Source organism: Equus caballus, chromosome 15 (assembly GCF_041296265.1).
Source record: "Equus caballus isolate H_3958 breed thoroughbred chromosome 15, TB-T2T, whole genome shotgun sequence".
In the NCBI taxonomy this organism is placed as follows: domain Eukaryota; kingdom Metazoa; phylum Chordata; class Mammalia; order Perissodactyla; family Equidae; genus Equus; species Equus caballus.
This window is the reverse complement of record NC_091698.1, coordinates 34424978-34452522: the sequence shown is the minus strand read 5'-3', so window position 1 is coordinate 34452522 and position 27545 is coordinate 34424978. Positions and strand designations below refer to the sequence as shown.

General features: G+C 47.3%; 2 protein-coding genes across 7 annotated transcripts; one reads left to right on the top strand and one right to left on the bottom strand.

Annotated features, from left to right (window-relative positions):
• Window positions 1–174: 174 nt before the first annotated feature.
• Window positions 175–22634, bottom strand: GGCX (gamma-glutamyl carboxylase). 6 transcript variants are annotated; one of them, XM_070235194.1, is made up of 17 exons: window positions 22562–22634; window positions 22068–22119; window positions 13432–13735; window positions 12584–12754; window positions 11284–11442; window positions 10790–10955; window positions 9059–9137; window positions 8484–8590; window positions 7439–7602; window positions 6823–7088; window positions 6553–6684; window positions 6026–6177; window positions 5413–5582; window positions 5097–5227; window positions 4652–4799; window positions 4298–4493; window positions 175–3859 (listed from the first exon to the last, which is right to left on the bottom strand). In XM_070235194.1, exons 4-17 carry the CDS (start codon window positions 12696–12698, stop codon window positions 3673–3675), a joined length of 2172 nt encoding a protein of 723 aa, XP_070091295.1. In that variant the 5' UTR covers window positions 12699–12754; window positions 13432–13735; window positions 22068–22119; window positions 22562–22634; the 3' UTR covers window positions 175–3672. The 6 variants fall into 6 exon arrangements, 3 of the variants coding, with proteins under 3 accessions (XP_070091295.1, XP_001498941.3, XP_005599919.2); XM_001498891.7 differs by lacking the exons at window positions 13432–13735; window positions 22068–22119; window positions 22562–22634 and adding an exon at window positions 13153–13376; XM_005599862.4 differs by lacking the exons at window positions 13432–13735; window positions 22068–22119; window positions 22562–22634 and adding an exon at window positions 12977–13102.
• VAMP8 (vesicle associated membrane protein 8) lies at window positions 22586–25939 on the top strand. Its single transcript, XM_001498881.6, has 3 exons — window positions 22586–22724; window positions 24074–24232; window positions 25490–25939. The coding sequence occupies exons 1-3, from the start codon at window positions 22722–22724 to the stop codon at window positions 25628–25630; spliced, it is 303 nt and encodes a 100-aa protein (XP_001498931.1). The 5' UTR covers window positions 22586–22721; the 3' UTR covers window positions 25631–25939.
• The last annotated feature ends 1606 nt before the right edge of the window (window positions 25940–27545 follow it).

The following is a 27545-nucleotide window of genomic DNA, read 5'->3' as shown; positions in this document are numbered from 1 at the left end:
TTTTGGCCAATGCAATGGCCAAAATTCATGTCTCCTTGTTGCAGCAGTCACTCTTGTACCACCAGTAGTGTTTTAAATTGTCTAAGGGCTCAAAACCATTAAAGGCATAAAAACCACTGAGTATAATGTGGAGAGAGTAGTAATGTTCAGTTCTTAAAACATTAACTTTTCATCTTTTTGACTAACGTGGAAAAATGGGTTTATTTAATGTACCTTAAGTATTAATCCCTTTATATAAATGTTACAGGCTACAAGTTACATGCTCAGTACACATTACAGTTTGAAAGTGTTTTGAAACAGTGAGAGACCAGCTTTCAATCTAAAAAGATAGAATGAATGAACTAAAATGGAACTTAAAATTAACAGCAAAGATACAACTTTCCAAAGGCTTACTCAAAGTTTGTGGAAGTTTGGGGGCCGGCCAGGTGGCACAGTGGTTAATTTTGCACGTTCCACTTCTTGGCAGCCTGGGGTTTGCCGGTTCAGATCCCGGGTGCAGACACGGCATTGTGTGGCAAAGGCCATGCTGTGGTAGGCATCCCACGTATAAAGTAGAGGAAGATGGGCACGGATGTTAGCTCAGCGTCAGTCTTCCTCAGCAAAAAGAGGACTGGCAGTAATTAGCTCAGGGCTAATCTTCCTCAAAAAATTTGTGGAAGTTTGTATAGAAGGCTCAAACAACTCCAACTATCCTTTCTCAAGCCTAGGAGCTAAAGTATAGGCTGGAGCCACTTGGCACATGTTTTTACCAGCATGTATGAAGTCAGGTGGTTCAACTCTACCGGGTGCCTGCTGCAAATGTGAGACTCGAGGAATGCTTGCTTGTACCCATTTACCTGGAGGTCTAAAAATTGAGAAATCATAGGGATGGTAAGATTTAAGTCTAATTTAGGAGTATCCAACTGTAACCTACTCAAAGTTGAGAATCTCAACTTTGCGAATAAATTTCGAAAAGCTTAGATAATGCATTACCGGCTGAACACAACCAGGTTGACCAAATAAGGGAAATGATGAGTAGGTCCCTGTAGGCTGGTGGTAGCACCAAAGTAACTGCCTTAAGTTTGGGTTCAATATTTACTAGGAAAATCCTTGCCCTCAAGGGATGTGCACACTAATGACTCACTTTGCAGGTGCTTGTTCTCTGCCCCTGGGGGAAAAGAATCCTAAAGATAAGAAAGTGGAGGAGCATTAACCAGCCTAGAGAGAGTAGAAGCAAAGGCATAAAATGGGGTGAAGGTCATTACAAATAGTTGAACAAGCATGAAGTGTGAGTGTTATGTAAAGCAATGTCAAATATTTCATGTTTAGGTTGAAAAATTTGTACCAGCCATCCTACAAAGTTTCAAAGGGGGTGACATCAGTCAGACAATATCCAAATGCTGGGGGTAGAAAGGATACTAAAAAGGAAGGTGATAACCCAGTCCTAGGACAGCTGTAGTTGCACAGGGCCTGATTCCTCCTGAAACCTGAATAACCAAGATCTCCATTGAACAGCTTTTTTAAAAATCAGTATTAGGCCCATTTTTCTCTCCACCCCACCCCAATATTTCCACTGGGAAAAATGAGTCAGAGAGGTGGTAGGTACACTAACAGTTTGGAGAAAGCAGCATCCTTGCCTATATTAGGGAAGAAGGGATGAGGGGAACAGAAGATAGCTTAATTTACTGGCAAAGCACACAGTGTCACTGAGAGAGATGCAAAAGGGTCAAAAACCAGTGTTTCACCCATACAGTGCCTTGTATGAATTAGAGGGACTTAACTGTCAGACCCTACTTGGCCTCTGTGGTGCCCTTATTCGGGCCCAAGGTGCACAACCACATGGTAGCCCTGCTCTGGTCTATCCCTAACTAGATTCCAAGATAAAGGCTGAAAGAACACAGAGGTACCAGAGATGGCTGATGACTCACAAATGACTTGGTCAAAAAAATACAGTGGCATTCATTAATGAAGCAAGTGGACTGGGGATGAATGTAAGTTCTTTTTAGGACAGTTTGAAAGCTCTGGGATATCCAGGTGGGACTGGTTAGGTACATAGGTCTTGTTAATACTGTCAAGACAATTCCACCTCCTAGCAACCCTGTGTAGAGCAGAGTAGAACCCTGCCCGGTCTTTTTGTGCCATCCTCTTGCCTTCTAGTGCAATATGGGTTTTCATGGCCATTTTTTTTGGAAGTGGCTGGCCAGGTCCTTCTTTCTAGTCTGTCTGACTCTGGAAGCTCCACTGAAAAATATCCACCATGGATGACCCTGCCGGTATTTGAAATATTAGCAGCATAGCTTTCAGCATCACAGCAACACTCAGCCACCACAGTATGACAACCAACAGATAGGTGGTGTGGTTCCCTGACTGGGAAATGAACCCCAGGCCACAGTGGTGAGAGCCCCAAATTTTAACCATTAGACCACCAGGGCTGGCTGATAGAGGTCTAGGGCATAGGAAAGAAATCTAAGCAGGATCACTGAGAACCATGGAGTGGACATAATCATCCAAAGTGTGTACAGTGAAAAGGCAGCTGCCTCGGAAAGAATCCTGAGACCACTGTCCAAGGGGGTGGGGTGGGGCATGGGAAGAGAAGCCTGAAAATAGAGATGCAATCTTTTATCAAAGTTGGTGGGACTGCCAATTTACTGCCAGTCTCTGCCACGAGACCCGAGCAGGGGCCTTTTATTTATTTTTATTACTCTATGCATTCTCACTTCCTAGCCCAGTGCCAGGCCTTTGAATTTTCACGGAATTGAGAAGCTTCCTGAATCACCCTTGTTCATCCAAACGTACAAAGTGACTATAAACATTCCCTAAACCCTCACCAAGTTTGGTTAATTCTTACTTCACGTTCTGCTTACTGAAGGCTATGATAATGCTAAATATACTAAGCTTATTTTTAGAGAAATACTACTACCAATCATCTAAATTCCATTATTAGTTTAACTTTGTGCTATTCTAACTACTTGCATAACTGCTGGTGAAAAACTTACTGGTTGTATAGATATTAGGAACAAAGAAGGAACTAGAGCTGTAGTGAGAAAATTACTCTGCGTTTAGACCCTGATCACTATCCTAATCATAATTACGAAGACGAGTTTTAAGCTACATTATTTCAGAATTATTGTTGGTGATACTGAAAATTACAAGAGGCAGGGTATTTAGGACCTTAAATCAAATGGACTCGTGGTTCAAACCATCAATCCGTCCCTTACTAGGTGTATGTCTTTGAGCAAGTCACATTACCTCTCAGTCTCACTTTCTCCAACTGTAAAATGGGGCCACAATGGCTATTAAGGACTAAATGTAATAATGTAGGCACAGTGCTTCACAGTGCCTAGCACACAGCAAGCACTTGAGAAGAGTCAGCTAGTATTTTCATCATGGTACATTAAATTTCTTTCCCCAAGGAGCCAGTCACTTTAAACCTGACTCTTACCCCTTTATCCTAGAAGGACATTTTCACATTGCTTTTAACCCCTTCTTAGCCCCTCAACCTTGGCTTGATAAATTATTATCCTTGCTTTACTTACTTGGCTCCTCTAAGCTATCATCTCTGAATTTAAAATAGCTATGGAGAAGGAAGAAAAATGTAAAAAATATCTGAAATATTTTCAAATAAATTTCCGCTGTGTAGGTAATGGTCTTGTCACTGGCTGCTCCCATATCTGTATCCAACGTCTGGCCCCCTCAGAGCTCTGAGTGGACAGCGTCAGCATTTGTTTCAGGAGGATCTGAAGAATCTGTGTCTGGAGGACTCGACTCTCCAACTGGCTCAAAGGGTCGCAAGTTTGCGTAAGTCACCTCTTGGGCCAGCTGCTCCAGGGAAGGACGGCCTAATGCCAGATTTCGAAGTGAAATACAAGTCATCAGGAAGCTGAAAAAGAGGGAAAAGGCCATGCAGTCCATACTCCTGTTTCAACATTGGAATTCCTGCCTAAGCCCTTTGGGCCCACATGGTCCTACCTCCTCTCACCCAGGCATAAATGAAAATCTCCTCCCAGTGACCCCTACATCCCAGCTGGAAGGGCACCCTACTCCTTATAGAGCCTGGAAGAGGATTCCGGGGTCGGGTAGGAATAACCTACAGGGAGGTGGAAGATAAGCTGAGGCAGAACAAGACAGCAGGCCATCAGACAGAGATCATTTACTCTTCCATTAAATCAGGGGGAAGAGAACAAAGAGTGAAAAAGAGGGATTTAGTGCTAGAATGTCCTTTCCTGGGAGAGAGTCCCTACTGTTACCCTCACCAGAGAAAAGTTACCCAGACTGCAAACATCTGACGGCAATGACAAGTATTGTGGGGAAAACTTACCTGCGGCGAAAGATATAGAGCTTTTGCAGCAAGAAGCGGAAGAATCGCTCATGAAAAGGGGTATTTCGCCGCCGTTCAATCTCCTGGAGCCTTTGCTGGCGTCTAAGGAAGGTCTGAACCAGAGGGGTTGGCTCAGGGCCCCCTTTTACTTCCCCTTCCAGCAGAGGTTGCAGCTCTGGAGGTAGAGGTCCTGTTTCTGCCCAGAAGATGGCAAAAAGAGGAATCACTGAGAGAGAGAGAATTCTCTCTCTCAGATCCCCCTTTCACCAGCTAGAGACTTCAAGCTCATTCTTTAACGGCTAGACCTCATTCACAACCCCCACTCCCTGTCAGCCCCAATCTTCAGGTACTCACCACTTCCATTCTCCACCTTCTCCTTTAATTCTTGCAGATATGCCAGGTCTTTCTCCAGTGCAAGCTCGGTAGTATTGACATAGATGTACATGTAGCAAGATGGACTGGGTGATATCGTATACACCTTATGGTACTCACCAGCAGGCAACTGACAAGCAGGAAGAAATGGATGGATTTCACTCTCTAGCCTTTCCCTAGCCAGCCTATGGGCTCCTTACACTACACCCCCCTCCCCCGCCCTCGCCTCCAGGCATCTTTCTTCTCATCGGGTTTTGGAGTCCAAAAGAACTCATCCCTAGAATCCTGGATGAGGTTATTCACAGCCCCAGGGCCCTTGCTTTTTGAGCTCCCACTACATCACTCCTATAGTAAAGTATTTTGAGTCTATAATAAATTAACTCCACTTATTGAAACTTTTCTGTCATTGTTAATGCCAACAAAATACCTGCATTTTTTCTCCCTCCTGAAGAGTCTGGTTCTTCTGTTCTGCCAGCAGCTCCACAGTCACCTCCCCCTGCAGCAGCTGGATGCTAGTGTTGCCAAGGTCTTCACTCACAAAATTCTCCAGGTGCAGCCCTGCCAGAGGCAACAAAGTTCCCCATCCATCCCCACCCATGGTAGAGTGAACTCACTCCCAGCCAGAACAGAGACATCATATGGTCACCACTACCACCCTTCAGGTTTCAAAAACATTCCTCCCACCAGGAATGCCCCCTCCTCCCTCTACCACATGCAAAGCCTCCCCTTGCTTTGCTCCATACCAGGGAAATCCGCAATGAAGACCACCTCCGTGTGGTTGTCCAGGCTGCTCTTGATTTCCTGTAATTTGGCCCTCCAGGGAGACAGGTCCATCAACAGTGGCTGTAGCCAAGGTGTACGTTGGAAGGGAGACCAGGTGGCCTGCACAATGTCCACACGAGGGTCAAAAATCCTTAGGAAAGAAAACCATGTTCTAAGGAGGCCACAACCACCCACCCACCAGAACTTCCGGTTCTGTTCCTTTCATCACCGTTTCCAGATAGAGGGAACAGGGTTTCCTGATAGAAGAAATGGCCTATGTCAACATGTTATTGCCAATCTGGGGCAGAAAGAGGAGGGGAAAGAGATTCTGGAGCATTGGGAAGAATGGGGGTTAGTGGCCACCTGAGGAGAACGGTGTTAATGGTTTCTAAAAGAACAAGTCAGTTACCTTTCCTTCTGGATGATGGTGCCCCCTGCTGGAAGTAATCAGCTTTGCCCACAACCAGGTCAACAGGGACATGCACCAGAGAAGGAGAGCCTTTCAAGCAAGACAACACTGGGGAGCATGGGCTATTCATCTTGGCAAAAGGAGCTGGACTTCATTTTTCCCCCAACTCTGCTCCCCTTGCCCACCTCTGCTGGAAGCGGTCATTGATGGAGACCCAAATATCAAAGTAGATCTGGGGCTCAGTGACATTGTACTTGGGAAGCAGGTGGCTCAGGCAAGTGGCATATTGCTTCAGCATGTCTGCGTGATCCTTCCATCGCCGGCTCTGTGTGAATACCTGCCCCAAACCCCCACATTAGTCCCACTTCCTCATTATCACCTCCCAGACAGTTCATGCACTGCCAATGGCACAGAGAGATCCCTGCCTGCTGCCCATTTTGACCAGGAAAAAAACCCTGAATTTGTCTTTGGGGAAGAATCTTTCAATGCTGGGCAAGTGGTACTTACCTTTCCTAAATCTAATCTCAATTCAAGGAAATAAATGACACTGCCCTTTTTCAACCCACATAAAAGAAGGTTCAACCTGGCTCCTGAGAAAGGGCAGAGTGGGCCCAAAATTGTTTTATTTTATGATTGTGTTTAAGACCAAACCAGACCCTAAAGCTCAAGGGGCCCCTGAAGAACAGTGAGTTGTCAGCATCAGATGTCTCACCCCAGGGTTAAGGTAGCCCAGCTCGCCGGTGCGGCCATCACGGTAGGTGATCTTCACGTGCTGGTGGGAGCGGGAGTGTACCATCATGTCCCAGGAATAGCCGTATAGCCCGTTTGTCCAGTTGTTATAGCCCTGAGAAGGCAGGGCAGAGGGAATCAGCTCAATGGTTCTCACATCCTCTAGTGAGGAAGGGCTACAAAACCAGTCCCATTCTTTCCCTACTGCTGTCACCTCTGCCACCTTCCAAGCTAAGCCCCAGCCCATACACACCTGGGTGAGGAAATGGGAATAGGGCAGGAAGAGCTGCTCCAGGAGGTAGAGCAGGGTGAAGGCAGTACCGAGCTGATGGCGCAGCCCTGGCTTCTGGCCACCTTTGGCCCGGCTCCTCTTATACATGCAGGAAGTGCTGGGCTGAGGGGCGGCCTTGGGGGGCAGCAGTTCTTGCAGCCTTCTGGGGCAGTAGGATACTAGCTTCCGAGGCCACTCAGGGTGGCAGAAGAGAGGGCTGCTGGCCAGCATGACGTAGGAGAACATACCTAGGAAAGCAGGAAGAAAATAAGCATTTCAGGAGTTTGGTTGGGGGGAACGTGGGTAATCCCCTCAACTCTCTTCCCTTAGGAAGCCTCTTCTAGGTATTCCACTTACGAGCAAAGAAGTTCTCAATGAGAGGATACTTACTTCCCAGAGATTCCTTACTGCACAACACAGTAGCTGAGCCCGGAAGCCCCAATCCTCTCCTCCCCGTTTCTTTCCTTTTCACAGTGACTGCATCTGGCTCACTTCAGCCCGTTCCCATCACCATCTCACACTCCTAAACAATGCCTCTGGCTAGTCCCTCCCTGGAAGCCTGTGGTTTCCTGTTATCTACCAGACTATAGGTACTGACCAATGCTGAAAAGCTGGGAATTCATGCAGTGGAAGTAGGACACGAAGAGGAGGCCAATGGATCTTGAGGCATCAAAGAAGAGCAGGAAACCAGCTGAGAGGTCCAGTAGCAGGCCGCACCAGTGCACCACTACTAGACTAGTCATCTCTTCGGACAACACTAGTCTGCAGACACCAGGGACAAAGGTCAGGCACCTGCCCACTAGAGAACCCAGCATTCACAGCAAACATACCTCTGCTACCCTGTCCTTGCCAAAGCATGTACCCCAGCAGGTGGGCAGAAGAACTCTGCACAAAGACACCCTATGGGAGTAGAGTTTTCCAACCCCTTTCATTTCCACACACTTTAGGTGGCCAACGTTTTCCAAGATACCCTATGCAGTAAGGGCAGATCTCCTAGGGCAAAATTTGATGGAGAAGTGTGTGTGCTGTGCAGGGCAGGCTCTTCATGGAGGTTACAAAGGAAAAAAAACTTTAAGACATGAATGCGTGACTAACATAATAATGAAGTCAACCTTTAGGAACTGGGAAATAACAGCGAAGAGGAAAAACAACACGGTAAAAGAAGAGGAAAGAAGAAATGGGAGGAAGAGAGAAATCAGAGAGGCAAGCCTCTTTTTGGTAAAGAGTTGGTAACAATGGCTTTGTCAGGGCAGGGACACTGTCCATCTTCTTGGTACACTGATTGAAGAATTCTGGCAAGAGGCTGAGGTGGCAACCTAAGGACATAGGCAAGCCCCCATGACAACTGCTGGGGCACTGACTCATCCACCAAGTTACCTAGTTCGGCCTCTTTCTTTTCCTCTTTTCATTTCTCTTCCCTTTGTTCCCACCCATATCATAAGTCTCCCAGGAGCAGCTAGGCCTAGATATTTTGCTATCATCAACTCTGCCTTCTGCTGAGTAGGAAAATGAGCGGACAGAGGAAAGCATGTGGCAAATTCAGGCAAAGTAGGAACAGCAGCCATCACTGCAGACCTGAGAGAGGCGAGTCACCCACTTGGTACCTGTGCCTCAACAAGGCCTCTGCCCTGACAGCCACTCACTTGAAGGGACTGAAGAGCCAGTGCCGGGACAGGTATTCCATGGAATAGCCTTCAACCCAGTCTGCGTCCAGCTTTTTCACCCCCGCAATGAAGTAAACAATGAAGATCTGCAAACACAAAATGCAAAATGAATGTTCAAACAAAAAAAGAACCTTGTTTTCCAGAGACAGTCAAAAATTAAATAAGTTCTGATCTCAGTTCAGGGCCCAAGGAAGATTAGATCCAGTCTTTTATTCACTCATCTCTGATATTCATTCATCCAACAAGTATTTGTTGGCATCCTACCCATGCTAGGCACAGCATTAGGCACCAAGGAAAGTCATGAAGCACAGACGTTATTCTTTCCCTCATGAGGATTCTACTCTAGCAGGGACAAAGCTCTATTCTTTCCTTGACAAGGTGAGAGAACCCAGAGATTAAAGGATTAGAAACAACAGAAAAGCAAGCGTAGCTTTCCAGCCAAAGGGAAAAATGAGAAGACCCAGGGAGGCAGAGTAGAGTGCAGCCTGGCAATGGGATGGTCATGCTGACAACGGCTATTGAAGAACACCTCCCTCTTTCCTAAAATCTTGTACCTGGCCACGCAGCACAGTGTAGTTCCAAAGGGGCACATGGGCATTCCGCTTACGGGCATTCAGCATGCCGTCCACAGACCTAGGCCAAGGAAAGTAAGCATTGAGGAGAGTTCCTTAGTGCAGCCACATTTCCACCTTTCTTTTAAAATATAATAATCTACCTATCCCAGGACATCTCCCATATCCTCTCTGGTCCTCTGGGCTTTCCTAAGGCCCTTTAGAATTAAATGAACAAATTATAACAGTGATTAAGTCGTAACAGAAATATAACTAGTGAGTTATAACAACAAAAAGTTCAGCATTTACTATTAGTTAGTTAGCAAATTAGTTTGTTCTAATGGAACAAATCACGAAAAAGACTACAATGCTAGAATATAACTGAATTTGAAAAAGAATGAATTTGAAGGAGTGTTTGAAAAGCTAAAGCTATATGTAAATATATACAGTGCATTAAAAAAAAAAATCAATATCCAAGACAAACTGACATTTCACAGACCTGGATGCCAGGATCTAGTGGCAGACCGTACCTGCTAACAGTTTACCTTGGGAGAGAACTGATAAACCCAGGCTACTAAAACTAGATGTATTGTGGGGAAGCAGAAGGAAAGCAGGTTTTCAAGAAGACAACGAATGAGCAGAGTCTCTGGGAAAGGGGTAGCTTACACTTATTGTCAAGAGCCCTGGAGTCTGCAGTGAAGGAGACCTGGATTCTCACTTGTGCCTCTTACCTGCTATCTGACCTTAGGCAAATCCTTTCCTTCTCTAAGCCTCAGTTTCTTCATCTGTAAACGGGAATAGCACTATGGGCCTCATGGGGTTGTAATGAAGAAAAATTAAGCGTTTAGTATAGTGCCCGGCATGTGGAAAGCCCTCAGTAAGTGATAGGTATTTTTTTCAAATTGTGTAAAAAGTCATACAAATGAAACTTTTCAGGGATCTTCTGTCAAAACTGCCTCTTAATTCTACATGATCAGAGCTGGCTATTCTGAATGAATTGACAGGTTTACAAAAGGGGTATCTGTGTACTAATGAATGAAACTTAATTAATGACTGATAAATCACTAATGAATTCAATGTTTGAGATTTTTTTTTCCTTTACCATCTTACTGACATGTCATATTTGCTTTTCACTTCATACTGGGAAGAATCCTTAAAGGTCATCTGCCCTGCCACCCTGTCTCCAAATCCCTTCTCCACCTGCGCTGAAAGATGGTCACCTAAACGAGAGGTGGGGGAGGGTCGCCTCCTCCCAGGACAGCAGTGCTGAGCTGCCCTGCTGGGCCCTCTCCTTCAGACATGGCTTTGCCTCACAGCAACTTTTACTCTGGGCTCTAACTCTGCCCCTCTGCGCTCACACAGAGCAAGTCTGCTCCCTCTTCCACATGACCACCCTTGAAGTATCTGAAAACAGCTATGTCTGGCTTTAGTCTTCTCTTCTTCTCTCTAAGAGGATTAAAGGAAGTGGATAGATCAAGGCACCTGGGGAAATATGGCAAGAGTGAAGGGGTGGGAATGGAGCCATTTTGCTTTTTGTCATCCCAAGTGCCCCAACCTCGCTGACCCTTCCCCCTCCCAAATCCATCCAAATGAAAGTGTGACCTTGTAACCAACCTTTGCAAAGAATGGCTGAAAATATGCTTGCTGGGGCAAATTCTAGGACTTCACTGGGCCCCTATCACTGGTAACCATCCTGACCCAGCCACCCCCCCCAATCTTTTCCCCTAGACTCACCAATAGTGGTTTGCATCCATGAATGTCAGCTGAAAGGCCAACAAACCATACAGATAGGAGTGGTTGTTCCACGACGTCTTGTCCAGGAGAAACACATACCAATATGGCAGCAGGAATAACACACAGCTTATCCGGTAGCACATCCCCAGCATCATGCCCAGTGCCCCTGGGATTTGTGGAGGAGAGGATTAGGAGGTCAAAGGGTCACCACAGGCCCAGCTCCCCTGGGACAGGCTGTGGGTGGGATTAAGAAAAATCATCAGACATTCCATAGTGAGGTAAAACTAAATGAAAATTAAATGTTATTTTAATATTTTTAAAAAGAGTTATGGGGTCACAGTTCAGATGATACACAGGTCAGCAAGATGAAATTATGAGTCACAGCAGAAATGAAATAAGGAACCCAAGACCTTGGTCATTCATCAACATGCTTTGTATTTCTGTGTTTTAGGCAGGCCAATCAATACTCCCATCTATCCCACAGTTTCCCTCACCCAGAAACATGACGGTATAGACAAGATACATCCAGTCAAGTGGCAGTGGCTGCAGGACATCCAGCAAGGGGAAGCGGCACACCTCCAGCCCATCCAGGTATTTTCGGTCCAGGGAGCTGAGCCCCCGCTCCTGGGGAATGTCTAGCACCATCAACAGCCCTAAGAAGGCAGTGGAGGAGGGGGCAATTAGGCTCAGCAAAGGAAGCAGTGGAATACACTGGAATACAGTCGAGCGCACCCAGCTCCAGGGTCAGACTTCTCTCCTGATTGTGACTCTGCCATTTATTCATTCATTTAACAATAATTACTGAGTGCCTACTCTATGCTACGTATTAGGCCAGTTGTGTGGTCTCAGACAGCCACTGCACCTCACACTGAGCCAATTCTTCACTTGTGAAATGGGGCTCATAATATTTTACAAGGTTACAGAGAGGGTTAAATGAGAGAAGTGAACAAAATGCTATGAATGTTGTTCAGGTTTTGATAGTTATATTTATAAAGGTCTGTCCTACTGGGATACAGAAAGTGCTCTAGGTGGTGCTTCGTGACCTTTTCCGGGCACAGAGAGAAAACAGCAGTATTTGGCTAACACTCTGAGGTAAACAGAAGGGGCCACTCAGGTCAGGAAGCCAGCTCCAGTCAAGGCAGGGTTTTTCAACCTCAGGACCATCCCCATTTTGGGCTGGTTAATTATTTGCAGGTAGGGGCTATCCTGCGTATCACAGGTCATTTAGCAACATTCTTGCCTCCTACATAGACGCCAGTAGCCACCTATTCCCCTTCCCCCTAGGTTGTGACAAATAAAAATGTCTACAGACATTGCCAAGTGTCCCTGGGGTAGCAAAATCGCCCCTAGTTGAGAACCACTGGGCTAAGGAGATTAATATCTCAGCACATCTGCAACCCATTCCAAGCACACATGCTGTGGCCTCTGAGTTAGGAAGCTCCACATTAGGGAGTCACAGTCAAAACGTCTGCCCTGTCACCTCTGCTATTTCTCTGGAGTCTAGTCTTTAGCATAGTTCCTGGGCAACTTCACTCCACAAGCAAAATGGGTCCCTGTTCCTCTGCCCCTCTGTTTCCTAGAGCCTCAGATCAAAGCATCTCTGGCCTCCAAACCCTAATCAGAGGAGACAAAGCTGGGTTTGATCCTTAACTCCACAAAGACCTCTTCCAGGATATCAATATCTTCAGCTCTGAGGAAAAGGGTAAGTCCACTAAGTAACCAAGAAATGGACAAGGGACGACTATCATTCTCCCACCCCCAACCACACTGGCCCCTCCCAGAAACTGGACTTACCAAAGAGAAAACGGAAGACAGCCAGACTTGCAGGATCCGTTGGTCGATTCAGCAGGGTCACCAGCCTCCCCCAGCTGGACACATCTGTCCACTCAAAACCCAAGAGTTTCCCCATTCGGCTGCCCTGACTGGGCCCTGAGGTCTGTCCAGCCTTGTCTTTCTGTGCTTTATCTGCAAGCAATAAATGGAAAAAGTGTGCATGAGCGCGTTGGGGTGCAGGTGCTTAAAAACAGGCTCCTGCCCAAACAGCAGAAATCACAGCCCCAGCAGCCCCCGGGCTTCTGCCTACCTGGGTTCTCCCACTGATCTCTGATCAGAAACATCCCTGCAGGGCAGCCCCTTCTCCAGGATCGCCCAATGCCCCAGAACCCCCCTAGACCACAGCCCCCTCACCGCAAAGAGCCCCCGAATGTCATCATCACCCCGAAGCCGCAGACGGCAATCTCTCTCTACAAGTCCCTTCCCAACCGAGGCCCCCTTCCGCAAGTCTCACATGGCAGTCCTCCTGCCCCGCCCCTCGGAGACCAGCGCCCCTCTCTGTCCGCCACAGGGTGGGGCTCTGAGCCTACCTGAGTCCGGCGAGGCCCGCGCGGACAGGGAAGGCTCCGCCATGGCTCTACCTAGGTAGGTCGGCCGCAGCAGCCCCTTCCGAGCAGAGGGCGTGGCGAGAAGCCCCTCCCCTAATCCCCGCCTCCCCGACACATCAGCAGCCAGACGGCCTGCCGGGAAGCGCCAGGACTGTCGTGACGGGCCCTGGCCGGCGGCGCCGGGTTCCCTGCTTGGCGGCAAGGGGCGGAGCGAGGAGACGGGGCGGGGCGGCGCAGGCGCGAAGAAAGGGGTCGCTTTACCTGGTGATGGTGAGGCTGCGGCAATTCCGGCACGCGCCGTCTTCCGCCGCGGGACCGGTCTCGTTCCAGAAGCCTCCCGAGGCCCCTCCGCGCTTTCAACCCTGAGCAGACTCGGAGTTCCCCCCACTTCCCATGAGGCTTCTGCAGGTTGTTGCGTCCCTGCGGTGCTCCTTGACGTGAGCGATGCGGACGCAAATGTCAGACTCTTCCCCAGGGAGGGTGACCGCCGAGTTGAGGACGCGCCTGGAAGGGCTGCCGCAGCCTAGAGAGCGTGTGCGAGTTCTTTTCTTCCCTCTCCCAGTACCTGGCAAGAACGAGAGGTTTGAAAGCAGCAGGGGACACCAGGACAGCGTAACTGCGGAGGGGATGCAGAGCAGGGGCAGTGAGTAGAGTGTGGTCCCTCAGGGGAGATTCTTAGAGGTGAGTCTGCGACACCACTGGAATTCTCCGCACTGGGATTGGCCCGCAGGATAAGAGGAAGGCATCCCAGAGCAGTGGTTCTCACGTTATTTTGGTCTCAGGACCCCTTTACACCGCTACACATTATTGAGAACCCTGAAGACCTTTTATTTCTTTTTCCGTATTTGCCCTATTGGAAATTTACGCTGACAAATGTTTAAAATATGTATTGACTCACACACAAAAAGGAATAAACCCATTACATGTTTACATAAATAACATTTTTATGAAAAAAGTATGTTTTCCGCAAAAAAAAATTGCATGAGAAAAGTAGTATTGTTTCGCGTGCAAATCTCTTTAATGTCTGGCTTAATTGAAAACAGCTGGATTCTCATAGCTGCTTCTGCATTCGATCTATTGTAAAGTGGTGTTGATTGCCGTAGATGAAGGAAATCTGGCCTCACAGATACTTAGAAGAGGGAGAAGTATTTTAATAGCCTTTTTAGATAATTGGGGATATTTTTGATACAACACCTAAACTTAGAAGTGGTAGTTTTTTAAAGGTTAGTCGGATGTGGAATCTGAAACCATATTAAGGAACTTTATGCTCTATTACATTAAAATCATTGGTATATCTCGCATTTTGAAAGGACCTCTTATGCATGCATGACTTTGTAAAATCATACATATCATCATTTGGAAGACACTGGTTCACTGAATTATGCAGCTTTTCCAAACACAGTCTCTTAAATGTTGGGAAGCTGCCAAGTTCACAGCGACAGATACAAGTTTTCCACAATTCTAGTTTTCACTTGAAAGGTCAAATTTTATCGTTGGCATCAAATACTGTCTGTTGTTTTCCTTGAAGGAACAGGCTTACTCCTTTCGTTTTTGAGAAAATATCTGCCAAATGTGCCCGTTTGAATAACCATAGTTTGTCCGATGTCTTTTCAAATAAAATGGTCCTTAGTTCAAAAAACAAAAAGATGCTGAACATCTTATTTTGTTAGGGAATTGCAAATTAAAACAACGAGATACCTGTTAGAATGGTTGAATTCCAAAGCACTGACAACAAATGCTGAGGAGGATGTGGAGCAGTGGGAGCTCTCCTTCATTGCCGGTGGGAATGCAAAATGGTACAGCCACATTGGAAGATGGTTTGGCAGTCTATTACAAAACTAAACATACTCTTACCATATGATCAGTGATTGTGCTCCTTGGTGTTTACCCAAATGAGTTGAAAACTTATGCCTACACAAAACCTGCTTGTGAACGTATAGCAGCATTATTCATAATTGCCCAAACTTGGAAGCAACCAAGATGTTCTTCAGCAGGTGAATGGATAAACTGGGGCACATCTATACAAGGGAGTATTGAGTGATTAAATGAAATGAGCTATCGAATCACAAAAAGACATGGAGGAAGCTTAAATGCATATTGCTAAGTGAAAGAAACCAATCCGTAAAGGCTGCATACTATATGATCCTGGAAAAGGCGAAACTACCGAGATAGTAAAAGATCAGCAGTTGCCAAGCATAGGGGCAGGGAAGGCTGAATAGGTGGAGCACAGAGGATTTTTAGAGCAGTGAGACTATTCTGTATGATCCTCTAATGGTGTCATGGAGCATACATGTACAGCAAAAAGTGAACCCTGATGTAAACTATAGACTTTGTTAGTAATAATGTATTGATATTAGTGCATCAGTTGTTACCAATGTACCAAACGGATGCCAGATGTTAATAATAGGAGAGATGTTAATGTTAATACTGGGAGAGTGTGAAGGGGTGTATGGGAACCGTCTGTACTACTCAAAAAAATCAAGTCTATTAACTTAAAAACAAAAGTTATTTCAGCTCACAGTTTAACTGCCCAAGTCCTTTGTGTCAGAACAACTGACTTGGGTATATAGAAGCGCTGTGTGCGTATTTCCCATTTCTTCACACAAAATAGTAAAAAGGTGTGTACTCTAGTATCAAGAGTTAATAAAATTAATAATTTTATTTTGCTTCTTTAAGGGTGTTAATTGAAAATGGCATTTTAAAAAATTGCAACGGCGCGGCAGGGAGCGATGCAATGATGACTACTACAGTTTGGTGTCACTGTCTCATTCCTGCTAAGTTGCCAACAGTTTTACCCACCATTGCTTTTGCATCATTGGCTTGGCGCAAATGTCAACACAGTTAAAAAGGCAAATAACATCTCAGGATTATTATAGGAGTAGTTTTGTTGTGGAAGACTGTAGAAGTTCATGGACCATGTGCTGAGAACTGCTATCCTAACAAGGAAAAGAATGGCAGGGGTAGATGTAAAAGTAGGGATTACTGGGGACAGATGTGTTTGGCAGGTGGAATCACTGGGCTAACAGTGTTACTGCTCTCGAAGGTCTGGCCCACTTCTAGGGCATCCTAACAGGTAAGGCGGGACAAGTCACTAGAAGCCATAGATCCGTTTAGGGGATGGCTCTCTTAACCTGCTGTCAAACCCCAGTCCAAATGAATTCAGTGTGGGTCGGGAAGTTTGGGCTAGTTCTTCTAGGACCACTCAAAATTAGATGGTTCCACTAAGTCCAGCATTTATGGTCTGTTACATGCCAAGAACTGGACAAGTTACAGAGGAGGAAATGGAAATGATTAAGTTGTGGCCCCTGTCTTATAGGACTTTAAGGACAAGTAAACATAATAAAAGAATATAGAAATAATAGAATAATAATAATAGAATGTAAAAAGTCATAAGTCTTAAATGAGGTTCAAAGTGAATTATGACTGGAGAAATCAGGAAAGTTTTTTTGAAAACTTGAGCTGGGCTTTGAAGAATGAGTACAATTTTGAGAGGAAAGAGGGAAATCAAAAGTTCTTAATAGGGGGCCGGCCCTGTGGCCGAGTGGCTAAGTTTGCAGGCTCTGCTTCGGCAGCCCAGGGTGTCGCTGGTTTGGATCCTGGGTGTGGACATGGTACCGTTTGTCAAGCCATGCTGAGGTGGTGTCCCACGTGCCACAACTAGAAGGACCCACAACTACAATATATAACTATGTACCAGGGGCTTTGGGGAGAAAAAGGAAAAATAAGATCTTTAAAAAAAAATTCTTAATAGTTGGGTGAACTGAGAGCATTCTGGGTAAGAGAAATGCAGCTAATAAATGAGCTGTGCTAACTCAGCACCTCTCCATCCCATGATTTTAACTTGTTTCTGTTCAAAGAGTTGATCTCCAGTTTATCCTTTCAGGACCAATATACAATATACTTGTGGCATTTAGCATTCATTTATCCATAAAATTTAATACAAATAAAATAGAAATAAAATACCCAAAATGTAGAAAAGAAACTTATTCATGGGTCCTGTCTAATGAAAATTATCTTTCTGTCTGGACTGTGAAGAAAGAGGCCCTCTTTCAAATCTCTCAATTCAGTACTCCAAACATTTAGTGAGTGCCTACTATGAGAGGGGTATATGTAATTTTCTATGAGGGGTAAAGTAAAGACACAGCCCCTGCCTTCACTGAACTGAGTCTCAGAGGAGTCAAATGCGTATGCAGTTAATGGCAAAGCATATTATGGATTCTATGAAAGATAAAATCTGACAGAGATCAAAAGAGGATGTTAGGGGGCCAGCCACGTGGCCGAGTGGTTAAGTTGGTGCACTCTGCTTGAGCAGCCCGGGGTTTCACCAGTTTGGATCCTGGGCGCAGACCTAGCACCACTCATCAGGCCATGCTAAGGTGGCATCCCACATAGCACAACCAGAAGGACCTACAACTAGAATATACAACTATGTACTGAGGTGCTTTGGGGATAAGAAGAAGAGAAAAAAAAAAAAGAAGATTGGAAACAGTTGTTAGCTCAGGTGCCAATCTTAAACAAAAAAAAAGAGAGGATGTTAGGAGCTGGCCCAGTGGCATAATGGTTAAGTTCACGCACCCAGCTTCGGCAGCCTGGGGTTTGGAGGTTTGGATCCCAGGCACAGGCCTAGCACCACTCTTCAAGCCGTGTTGTGGCGGCATCCCACATAAAATGGAGGAAGGTTGGCACAGATGTTAGCTCAGGGGCAATCTTCCTCACAAAAAAAAAAAGTTATTTTGGGCCAGCCCAGTGGCATAGCAGTTAAGTTTGTGCACTCTGCTTCGGTGGCCCGGGGTTTGCTGGTTCAGATCTCAGTGTGGACCTAACACTGCTTATCAAGCCATGCCGTGGCAGGCATCCCACATATAAAATAGAGGAAGATAAGCACAGATGTTAGCTCAAGGCCAGTCTTCCTCAGCAAAAAAAGAGGAGGATTGGTGGTAGATGTTACCTCAGGGCTAATCTTCCTCAAAAAAAAAAAAGAGGACATTAACCTCAGTAGGGAAATCTGGAAGGCTTCATGGAAGCAATGTCTTAAATATGAATAGACTTTTCATAGGCTGTGATGAGTGAAGCAGCATATTCATTCATCATGAGAAAAGTCCACTTGAGCAAAGATATAAAAAGGGATGGTGTGTTTCGGGAAGGGCATGTAATTTGGTATGATTGGGGGGCTGGGAGGTGAGGCTCATGGGAGGTAAGCTTCAAAAAGCGGGTTGAGAACAGTCTTGGAATGCCAAGCTAAGGAGTTTGGGCCTTACCCTTGGGGCAGGGTGGAGCATACTCAAATCTGTGTTTTGGGAAGATAACAGGCAGCCCCGTGGGGAATGGATGGACAAAGAAAGGTTAGTTTGGAGGTGAATGGAATTATTCCGAGAAGAGAGTATGCTGGCATTACCTAGGAAGCAGGAGTTGGTGTGGAAAGGAAGGGGTAGATATGAGAGACAAGACCAAGATGGAATCAAGACTTAGTGATGTTCCATTGCATATGTCAGATGGCTTAGGGGTTCCTAGCTTGGGAAACTGGTAGCATGGGAGTTTAACCCAGGAGGAGGAACATGGGGAAAAGATAAAGGGTTTGGTTTGGCTGTTGGAGGTGTCTCTGGACTGTGCAGGGCATTGGAAAGGCAGCAATGGCAATTGAGAGAGTTGAGGGAGAGCACAGGGCTGGAGATAAGATTTGGGGCTTGTCCATAAATGGCTGTTGAAAATGTAAAGGCATTGCACTTCCCTAGGGAGACGGAGGTCCTCGGCACTATTGACATTTTGGTCTATATAACTCTTTATTGTCGAGAATGCTGTCCTTTGCATTGTAGGAAATTTAGCATTCTTGGCTTCTACCCATTAGCACACCCCTCTAGTTGTGACAACCAAAAATGTCTCCAGATGGTGTCAAATGTCCCCTGGAGGGCAAAATCAACCCCATAGAGAACTGTTGCTCTAGGAGAGAGTGCAGAGTCAGAAGAGAAGACGGCCAAGGGCAGAACCTTTGGGTTCTAAGAGCATGGTCAGAAAGGAAGAGAACATATTGGGAGAGATGGGGGGTGACTGTGTCGCAGATGGGGTGGCCCATTGTGTGACAGCTTACAAAGAAGGATTTGGACACAAAAGAGGCCTTGGCAGTGATGAGAGCTTTATGATTCTTCAGGGAGCAATTCCAGTTGAGCCTCCTGAATGTGCCTTTTCCTTGTTCTCTAGCCTTTTCCCTGAGAGGTACAGGAGTAAACTGCCCACTTGGGCCATAAATAAGAAGACTGAGATATATACTAATGTACCCCAAAGTTTGCCTAGTTGCTTTGCAGGCTGTTAATTTTCCTCTTCCCTTATTTTCTCATTCCATTTTCTCTATTAGTCTCCTTTTTCATCTGTAAAGTGCTTTAGCAGAAATATAGAAATATATACCCATATCATTCAATCCTAATAATAACCTTGCAAAGCATCTTTCATTCTTATTCCCATTTTTCATATGAGGAAACTGAAGCTCCCAGAGGGAAGTGGCTTGCCCAAGACCACACAGCCAGGGAGTAGTAGAGCTGATACGCAGATCTTCTGATCACAGGGGGACTGAGAACACTCTCTATCACACTACCATGGCTTCTTTCGCTGCAACTCCTACCGCCCAGCATCTTTTCCTTACACAGTTACTGACACTCCATTTCTCCTGGGAGAGGGCCTTCATTGACTGGAGAGGAATCCATGACTTTTGTTTCTCTTCTTGTACCCTGCCCATTGCTGCTCATAATGTGTTGTTCAATGCCTTACTGAATGTCTCACCTTGTGAGGGTATTAGCAAGGTGGTCTTCTGACAAAGGGTAACATCGTAATGTTTGCACAGGTGAGGCCAAGCCTGCAGGGATTCTGCCGGGTGAAGATGAGGGTGAAGAGGTCACAGGCCCAACTTTGGAACCCCCCCGATGGTTGCTGGGTCTAGGCCAAGGGTCAGCTCCCTGAGGGACACCAAAGTACATCCAAGGCTGGCAGGGGCATACCAGACCCCGAACTCCTCAACCTTATTCCCACGCTGGGGTTCCCCCTCCATTTCTTCCTGTTCCCCTAAGTCCTCCTACTCTGGTCCTTTGTTTCTTGGTACCACTCATGTTCCCCTATCCACTACCTCACTTAGAATATGAAACTCTTAATAATAGTAATCACAACAGCCACCGTTTACTGAGGATGTTTAAGTGCCAGGCACAGACGGTGAGGTAACTGAGGCTTAGAGATGTTACGTAAGTTTGTCCAAGGTCACATAAATATTAAGGTATAGATCACCATTTCTAGTAGAAGTACAGACATGTAATTTGAGCCACATTTGTAATTTATATTTTTCTACTACCCAAATTAAAAGAGAAAAGAAACACATGAAATTAATTTTATATATTTTTTTTTTTTTTGAGGAAGATTAACCCTGAGCTAACATCTGCTGCCAATCCTCCTCTTTTTGCTGAGGAAGACTGGCCCTGAACTAACATCCGTGCCCATCTTCCTCCACTTTATATGTGGGATGCCTACCACAGCATGGCTTGCCAAGCAGTGCCATGTCCACACCTGGGATCCGAACCAGCAAACCCTGGGCTGCCGAAGTGGAATGTGCACACTTAACCACTGCACCACAGGGCCAGCCCCTATAATTTTTTTTTTTAAGAGCCACACTCATTCTTGTCGATACTATCTAGGGCTGCTTTTTTTTTTTGCTGAAGAAGATTTGCCATGAGCTAACATCTGTGCCAATCTTCCTCTATTTTGTATGTGGGTCATCGCCACAGCATGGCCATCAACCAGTGGTATAGGTTCATGCCCAGGAACCAAACCAGGCCGCTGAAGTGGAGCATGCCAAACTTAACCACTAGGCTATGAAGCTGGCCCAATATTTTTTTTTATTTAACCCAATATATCCAAAATATTATTTCAACATGTCATCAATATATAAAACTACTAATGAGATAGAGATATTTACATTCTTTTATTCATAATAAGTCTGAAATCTGGTGTGTATTTTACTCTTAAATCACATCTCATTTCAGACTAGGCACATGTCAAGTGCTCAACAGGCACATGTGGTCAGTGGCTTCTGTATTGGACAGCACAAGTATAGATCAAGGATTCTGACCTGCCTCCACTTGGCCATGTTGTAGCCTTTCTAAGGATGGTGAGGAGTGGGGCAGCCACATTCTCTGTGAAAGCAGGCTGGTACTGTCCACCAAAATTCAGGGCTGCAAAATATGATCATCTAATTGGGAATTAGATTTCATTATAAATTAGAATAAAGTGTCTCAAAGTGCTACAGAGGTCCAAAATTTTATTAGACCTTTTAAAAAAGTATTTGTTAGAGGGACTGGCCCCGTGGCCGAGTGGTTAAGTTCACGCGCTCTGCTGCAGGCGGCCCAGTGTTTCGTTGGTTCAAATCCTGGGCATGGACATGGCACTGCTCATTCAAGCCATGCTGAGGCGGCGTCCCACATGCCACAACTAGAAGGACCCACAATGAAGAATATACAACTATGTACCCGGGGGGCTTTGGGGAGAAAAAGGAAAAAATAAAATCTTTAAAAAAAAAAAAAAGTATTTGTTAGAGAAGCTGACATTTCCCCCTTGGAACTGGGATGGGACAGGAATGTTCCCTTCTGCATGTCTCTGTTACTGTTCTGACTTGATAAACACCATCCGGGAAGAGTGGATTTTCTCTGGCCTGGAGCCCGGTTGGTGGAAAAATCCTTTGTCCCGGGCCCCCTCTCTGGTTTATAGGGCAGTCCTCTGACCGTTTTTGAGTGGGCTCACCAACTCCCATGGTGGCCCCTGAATGGAAATGTAGGATTGTTGAATTTTGGAAGGAAGGGAGCCATTGTTTCCTGATTTGCACAGTGGACAGTCCTTCGGTCCAGGCACTGCGCTGGGCACATTACCTGTGCAATCCTTTTACTCCTTACCAGCGCTCTCTGAGGTCTGCATCAGCACCTGCAAAACCCAGAGAGGCAAAGAGGTTCACTCAGGGTCATGCAGCTAGTAACTCAGACTCTGACACCAGAGTCCGGATCACAGCATTCCATTTGGGAGTTTTAGTGCTTTCTGCCCACCCACGGACATGGGAACAATGGCTGTCCAGCAAAAAATGTTCGTATTTCCGTTTTGTTTCCCTGTGAACTAGGCCGGGCAGGGTGCTTACAGTCGATTTCAGTCTCTAAGAATTGGGCTCAGGTATTCAGGACATGAAAAAAGGAGATGGCTGCCCCTTCCCTTCAGGAGGCCCAGCCTCAGGAAACCTAGGAGGGCTGCTTGATTTTTTTGTTGTTGTTCCTAAGCAGTTAAAAAGACCTTTGGCGCCAGGGAGCCCTGTTGCTTTAAGCCTAAGCCCTGGTTTGGGAGGAGACTAGGAGGGCAGTAGAAGGTGTCCGCCTACCTGGGGGAACCTGCGTGAGGTGTGGCTGGAGCGGCTCGGGATGCGAGGTAGACGGGGGCGGGCTGAAAGTTGGAGCAAGCAGGAAGTGAACCGAGGGCCGCCCCAAGAGGAAACAGACTAAGCAAGTTCAGCTGCTGACAGGCCCCAGCCGTTCGGAGACATGGTGAGTGAGCTGGGAACTAGGAAGGGGCTGATTTAAAGACAAGCCAGAGGGGCCTGTGGGCTGGGGATCGGGAAAGGAGAGTTGGTGGCAAAGTCAGAGGGTTGGGCCGGCACTGACTGTGGCCTCTGTTCTTTGATGACTTGGCGCCACAAAGCTCTGAGCTGCCCTGGCGGGTGTTCCTCCTCCTTCTAGACTTCCTTCCCTGACCTCAGTGCTGGCCTGGAGCAGGCCTTCGGTGGATGGGCTTGGGGAATCCAAGTTCCAGGCAGTGAGCTGCCAAGCGAGCGGCCCTTCATCTCCTCCTCCAGCCCGCGCGGTCGGCTGGGTGTTGTGACACTCTGGGCAGCGCCTCTGCTGTTCCCAGCGCAGATTCCAGCCCAGCGGCAGGAGCTCTTCGCCTCTGCCTTTCACTTTATCCCTGTACAGAAACTCCGAATATTTGTCTCTCCTCCAGTCCAGGGAATCGGCCTCCCCTCCATAAACATGAGGAAGAGAGCTAAGGGTTTGTAAAAGAACCAGAAGTTGGTTCTCTGCGATAATCTAGTTTGGATCCACATCCCTGGCCTGTGTCTGGAGGTCCTGTGGGTCGGAGAGGGAGGAGCTTAATAGCGTTTTTCCCTCGTTTAAAAACCTTATCATGAAGCGTGATGATGAGGCATCAGCCAGAGAAGACTTGTTTTCTCTTTTCCCCACTGCCCAGCCTGCTGCTTTTATTTAATATCTGCTTAAGCAGGCAGTGGCGTGGTGCCTGCGCCTGGTGCTAGGTGGTGGGGAAAGCAGAAGTTTGTGGCCCAACGGCTCTCTCTTGGGGCCTTGTGAGGATACTTGGAGCCTAGTTGCTGTTGCTCTGGGTCACAGCAATTAGGCTGCCCGGGAGGCCAGAGGCAGAGCAGCTCTCCAGCTGATGTCTTGGAGAGAGGGGGAGTTGGGCTAGGTGAGGGCATTCTGCTGGCCAGCACAGACGTTTATAATAAGGACCCTGTGGGATCTGGGAATTGGGAGATAGCGCCGGGGTTCTGCGTTGTGAGATGCCAGCTCAGCCGTCTTCTCTGACCCTCTCTGAGGAGCAAAGAAGCAGGGGAGAGGGATTAGTGGTATGCCTCTCTTCTTTGTCAGGGAGGGCCCAAGAAGAAGTTTGATCTGGTCTGTCTAGCGACAGCTCTCATCTTCTGGAGCTTAAATAGGCATTTAGTTTTGATTACATGAGTAATACATGAAAACATTCTCTTTGTAAACATTTCAAGCTTTACAAAACACTAGGCCCACTTTAGGTCTTCCCCTCCTCTAGCCTCTGAGGCTGAGTCTCAGTTCCTCCACTTGGCCCGATTAACCCCTGTGTTGCTGTCCAGGAGGAGGGCAGTGGAGGTGAAGGAAATGATCGTGTGCGGGACCTGCGGAGTGAGGTGGAGGGAGTCAAGAATATTATGACCCAGAATGTGGAGCGGATCCTGGCCCGAGGAGAAAACTTGGACCATCTCCGCAACAAGACAGAGGATCTGGAAGCCACAGTGAGATGGAGAACCCACGGGAGCGAGAAAAAGAGAGCAAGGGAGGGTTGTTGGGGGTTTAGGTTTGGTGGTATTGGGAGCAAAATGGATAGGAGGGAAGTCTGCCTTTTCACCTGTTTTAGGAATTGATGGGATCTGAGTCCCCACCTCTGATTCTGCTCTACCCCGCTGATCGGTACTGGGGTCCAGGGAATGCGTCCAGTGACTGGGGTTGGGGCACAGGGGCTGACCCTTGGAGGCGTTTTCTGAGACAGATAGATGGCTCATCCAGCCCGTGCTTTCTTAGGCTTCTCTCCTATGAAACTGATTTTCCCTTTGAAGGCTGCCATTGACAACCATTTGGACCTCACCTCCCCAGGACAAAAATATTGGCTCTGGAAAATCCTCCCTGGGCCTTTGACCTTTTCCAGTTCTTAGGCCCGGGGTGGAAAACTGTTAGAGTCTTGCTGAGTCCGCTTTAAAAAGAATCTGGGAAGCGCAGTGAGTCTTTGATGCCGAGGTCCTTGCTGGCTGAAGGCTAGAATAATATCTCCCACACATCTTGCTAGATCTCATTCTTCTCTCTCTCCAGTCAGCTGCTCAGGGAGGGAGTAACTTTAAAGTTCAACAAAGGCTGGAGCCTAGGGTTCTATGTCTATGGCGAGGGACTGGCTGTGGCTTTCTGAGTCCTGTGTGTAATCTTGGGTAGAGCTTCTTTTTCTTCCTGGGACTCAGTGTTTCTTTCTGCAACCTTACCTGGGGAGCATGGCCCAGGGAAACTTAATTTCTGCAACTCAAGTTGGGAGAGGAAGAGCAGTTTCCCTCACTTCCAACCTCCATATCCCCCTGGTCCCTCTTCAGCTTCAGCAGTCCCCATGGGCAAGGAGACATGGAACCAAGGAAAGGTGCCCACCTGGAGCTTGCACCCCTCGGCCCCAGTGTCTGCCTCCCAACGGCGGACTGTGCTGCCAGTGTTGTGTCCCTGGGTGTGAGCGAGTGTAAAAGGCCCTTTACTGGGCATGACCAGTGCAGGGGTAAGAAGAGAAGCAGGCAGGCAGGGGCCCAGGGGGAGCCCAAGAATTCTAAACTTGAACCTGGCCCACCAGATTGTTATGAAGGTATATTTGTCAAGGTAGGAGGACAGAACATGTTTTTATTTAACAGTCTGTTACCTCAACTTTACCACTTCACTGTTTAGGTGTATCACACATGGGCCCCTGTTTGTACTCCTGTTCCAGTGGGAGGCACCTCTGGCTCACTCTACCTTATCCCCAACAGTCCGAACACTTCAAGACCACGTCGCAGAAGGTGGCTCGGAAGTTCTGGTGGAAGAACGTGAAGATGATTGTCCTCATCTGCGTGATTGTTTTTATCATCGTCCTCCTCATTGTGCTCTTTGCCACTGGTGTCATCCATTAAGTAACTTAGGGAGCCCCCTCCCACCCTGCCCTCTTCCTCGGGGCAACCCTCCATAACCGGTGCCACGAGTGGCCCTCTCTCCTACTCTTCTCCACAGGGAATGCTGCTCGGTCCTCCTACCCCTCACTTTGAGGCGCCTCTGCCACAATGTCTGCCCCAGGGAGCACTTTGGTCCCCCAGAAGGAGAGAGCTGGACTGTGATTGCATTTCATGGGTCCTCAGAGTTGGCTGGAGAGACCCAGAGGGCCCAGCTTGTGGCTGGGAAACTGCTGGTGGCCGGTGGGCAATAAAGACCTTTCAGTGTCCCTACATGTGTGAGGCACTTCCTCCCTTTCCAGTCCTCCTTTGGACCTTCTATTTCTTTTCTCCCTTAGAACACCCTCTGGCTAAGGTTCTCCTATCTGAGGCCCAGGTTGTTGGAGAGCATATGTTTGGAGAAGAAAGACGGGGCCTCCCTGTCTTTCTTCATTCCTCCTTATTCTGTTCATTGTCACAGGTCTCACGAACAAGAATTTTCTGGGGGTCTTGGCATATGGAAAATTCAAAACCTTTATGGCATTTTAGCCTGGTGTGCAAGACTCCTAAGTGTCCCCCTTAAGTCTTGCCATGTCCCTTTATTACTTTTCTGCTGGAACTGTTAGCCGAGACATGAGGTCTATCTGGACAGAGCATTTAGGGATCTGGGTAAAGGCCTCCTTGCCTTTTGTCTGCCCCTGCCCTTCTGGGACTTAGCAGGGCCTCTGGGTCTCAGCTGTCCTGAGGGGGCGAGCATCTCTGCTCCATGTCCCGTGGCTGGGCACAGTCAGTGTCACAGGACAGGGCCTGTGGCCTTCCTTCCCCTCCATGTACAATGGGCCTCTCTGTCTTTGGGCCTCCGTCCTCCCCACCAGGTTCCACCGTCATTGTCACTCTTTCCAGTGCCCAGTCTGCATTAGTTCGGGGGAAGGGTTCTTGCCATCTCTGTTCCTATTTCCCCCATAGGCTTTCTAGCATTGAAAACAACCTGTTTTGGGGAGGGAGTGTGGAAGGGGAAGGGTTGGGACATAGGATTTGGGACTCATACTGGCAAGTCAGGTTCTGGAATCATGCTCTGAAAACTGGGGAGGGAGGGGGAAAGCATGGAAGAGACCCTTGGGGAAATCTTTGCCACAACTATGTCCATTCTCTCTCTCCTCAATCCACTCCTGGACTCGAGGTCTAAGGAACTGGGATGAAACCTCTTCTTTGGGACCCAGACAGTCCAGGGTAGGGGTCAGGTCTGTGCTCTCAAGGGCTCAAGCACAGGGAGGGAAGCCCTCAACCCCCTTCCTCAAGAGGGGCCACATTTGAGATATGGTGACATCGGGTGGGGTGGAGAATCGGTGACTGGTGACGTCTCTGCAGCAGTGAGAGGAGAAGGTATGGACTGGGGATTCACCCAGGGAAGGCTCTCGAGGGGCCACCAGCTTCACCCATCCTCTGACTGAGGAGCAGGGTCATATCAGGGCAGGGCTGCACCTGCCCTCGTGGTGAAGAGGGCACTACAGAAAAGCTAGAACTAGCACCTTCTTCACGGGGGTCTGCTTTCTTTTTTAATTGAGGTGAAATTCATATAACATGCAATCGACCACTTAAAAATGTACAATTCAGTGGCAGGTAGTGCATTCACAATGTTTACTGTGAATAGACTTTCATTTCAAAACTCTTTTAGGGTCGGTTTTTGGTTGCGGGTGAGACGCACTCACCAAGGGGGCAAAGACCCCACCTGGCTGTTCAGGGGTATCCAGCGCCTAGCACAGTGCCCACAATGGCACTCATACAGATGCTTGTTGAATGAATGAATGATGCCTCCCCAGGTAAACCCAATCTACCTGATCTTGGATGCAGCCCCAGGGAGGACTTCCTGAGCCCGCTCCAGAGCCCACTCCACTGTGCC

Bases quoted from the DNA above. Each gene is read 5' to 3' on its own strand.
- GGCX (XM_001498891.7), bottom strand. From the start codon at position 13,195: ATGGCGGAGCCTTCCCTGTCCGCGCGGGCCTCGCCGGACTCAG. The intron at 6,685-6,822 runs GTGTGTATGGGC...CTGCCTTCTCAG, and splicing joins ATTCCCATTTCCTCACCCAG to GGCTATAACAACTGGACAAA. The intron at 4,800-5,096 runs GTATTTTGTTGG...CCTGCTTGTCAG, and splicing joins AGGAGGGAGAAAAAATGCAG to TTGCCTGCTGGTGAGTACCA.
- VAMP8 (XM_001498881.6), top strand. The intron at 24,233-25,489 runs GTGAGATGGAGA...TATCCCCAACAG, and splicing joins CAGAGGATCTGGAAGCCACA to TCCGAACACTTCAAGACCAC.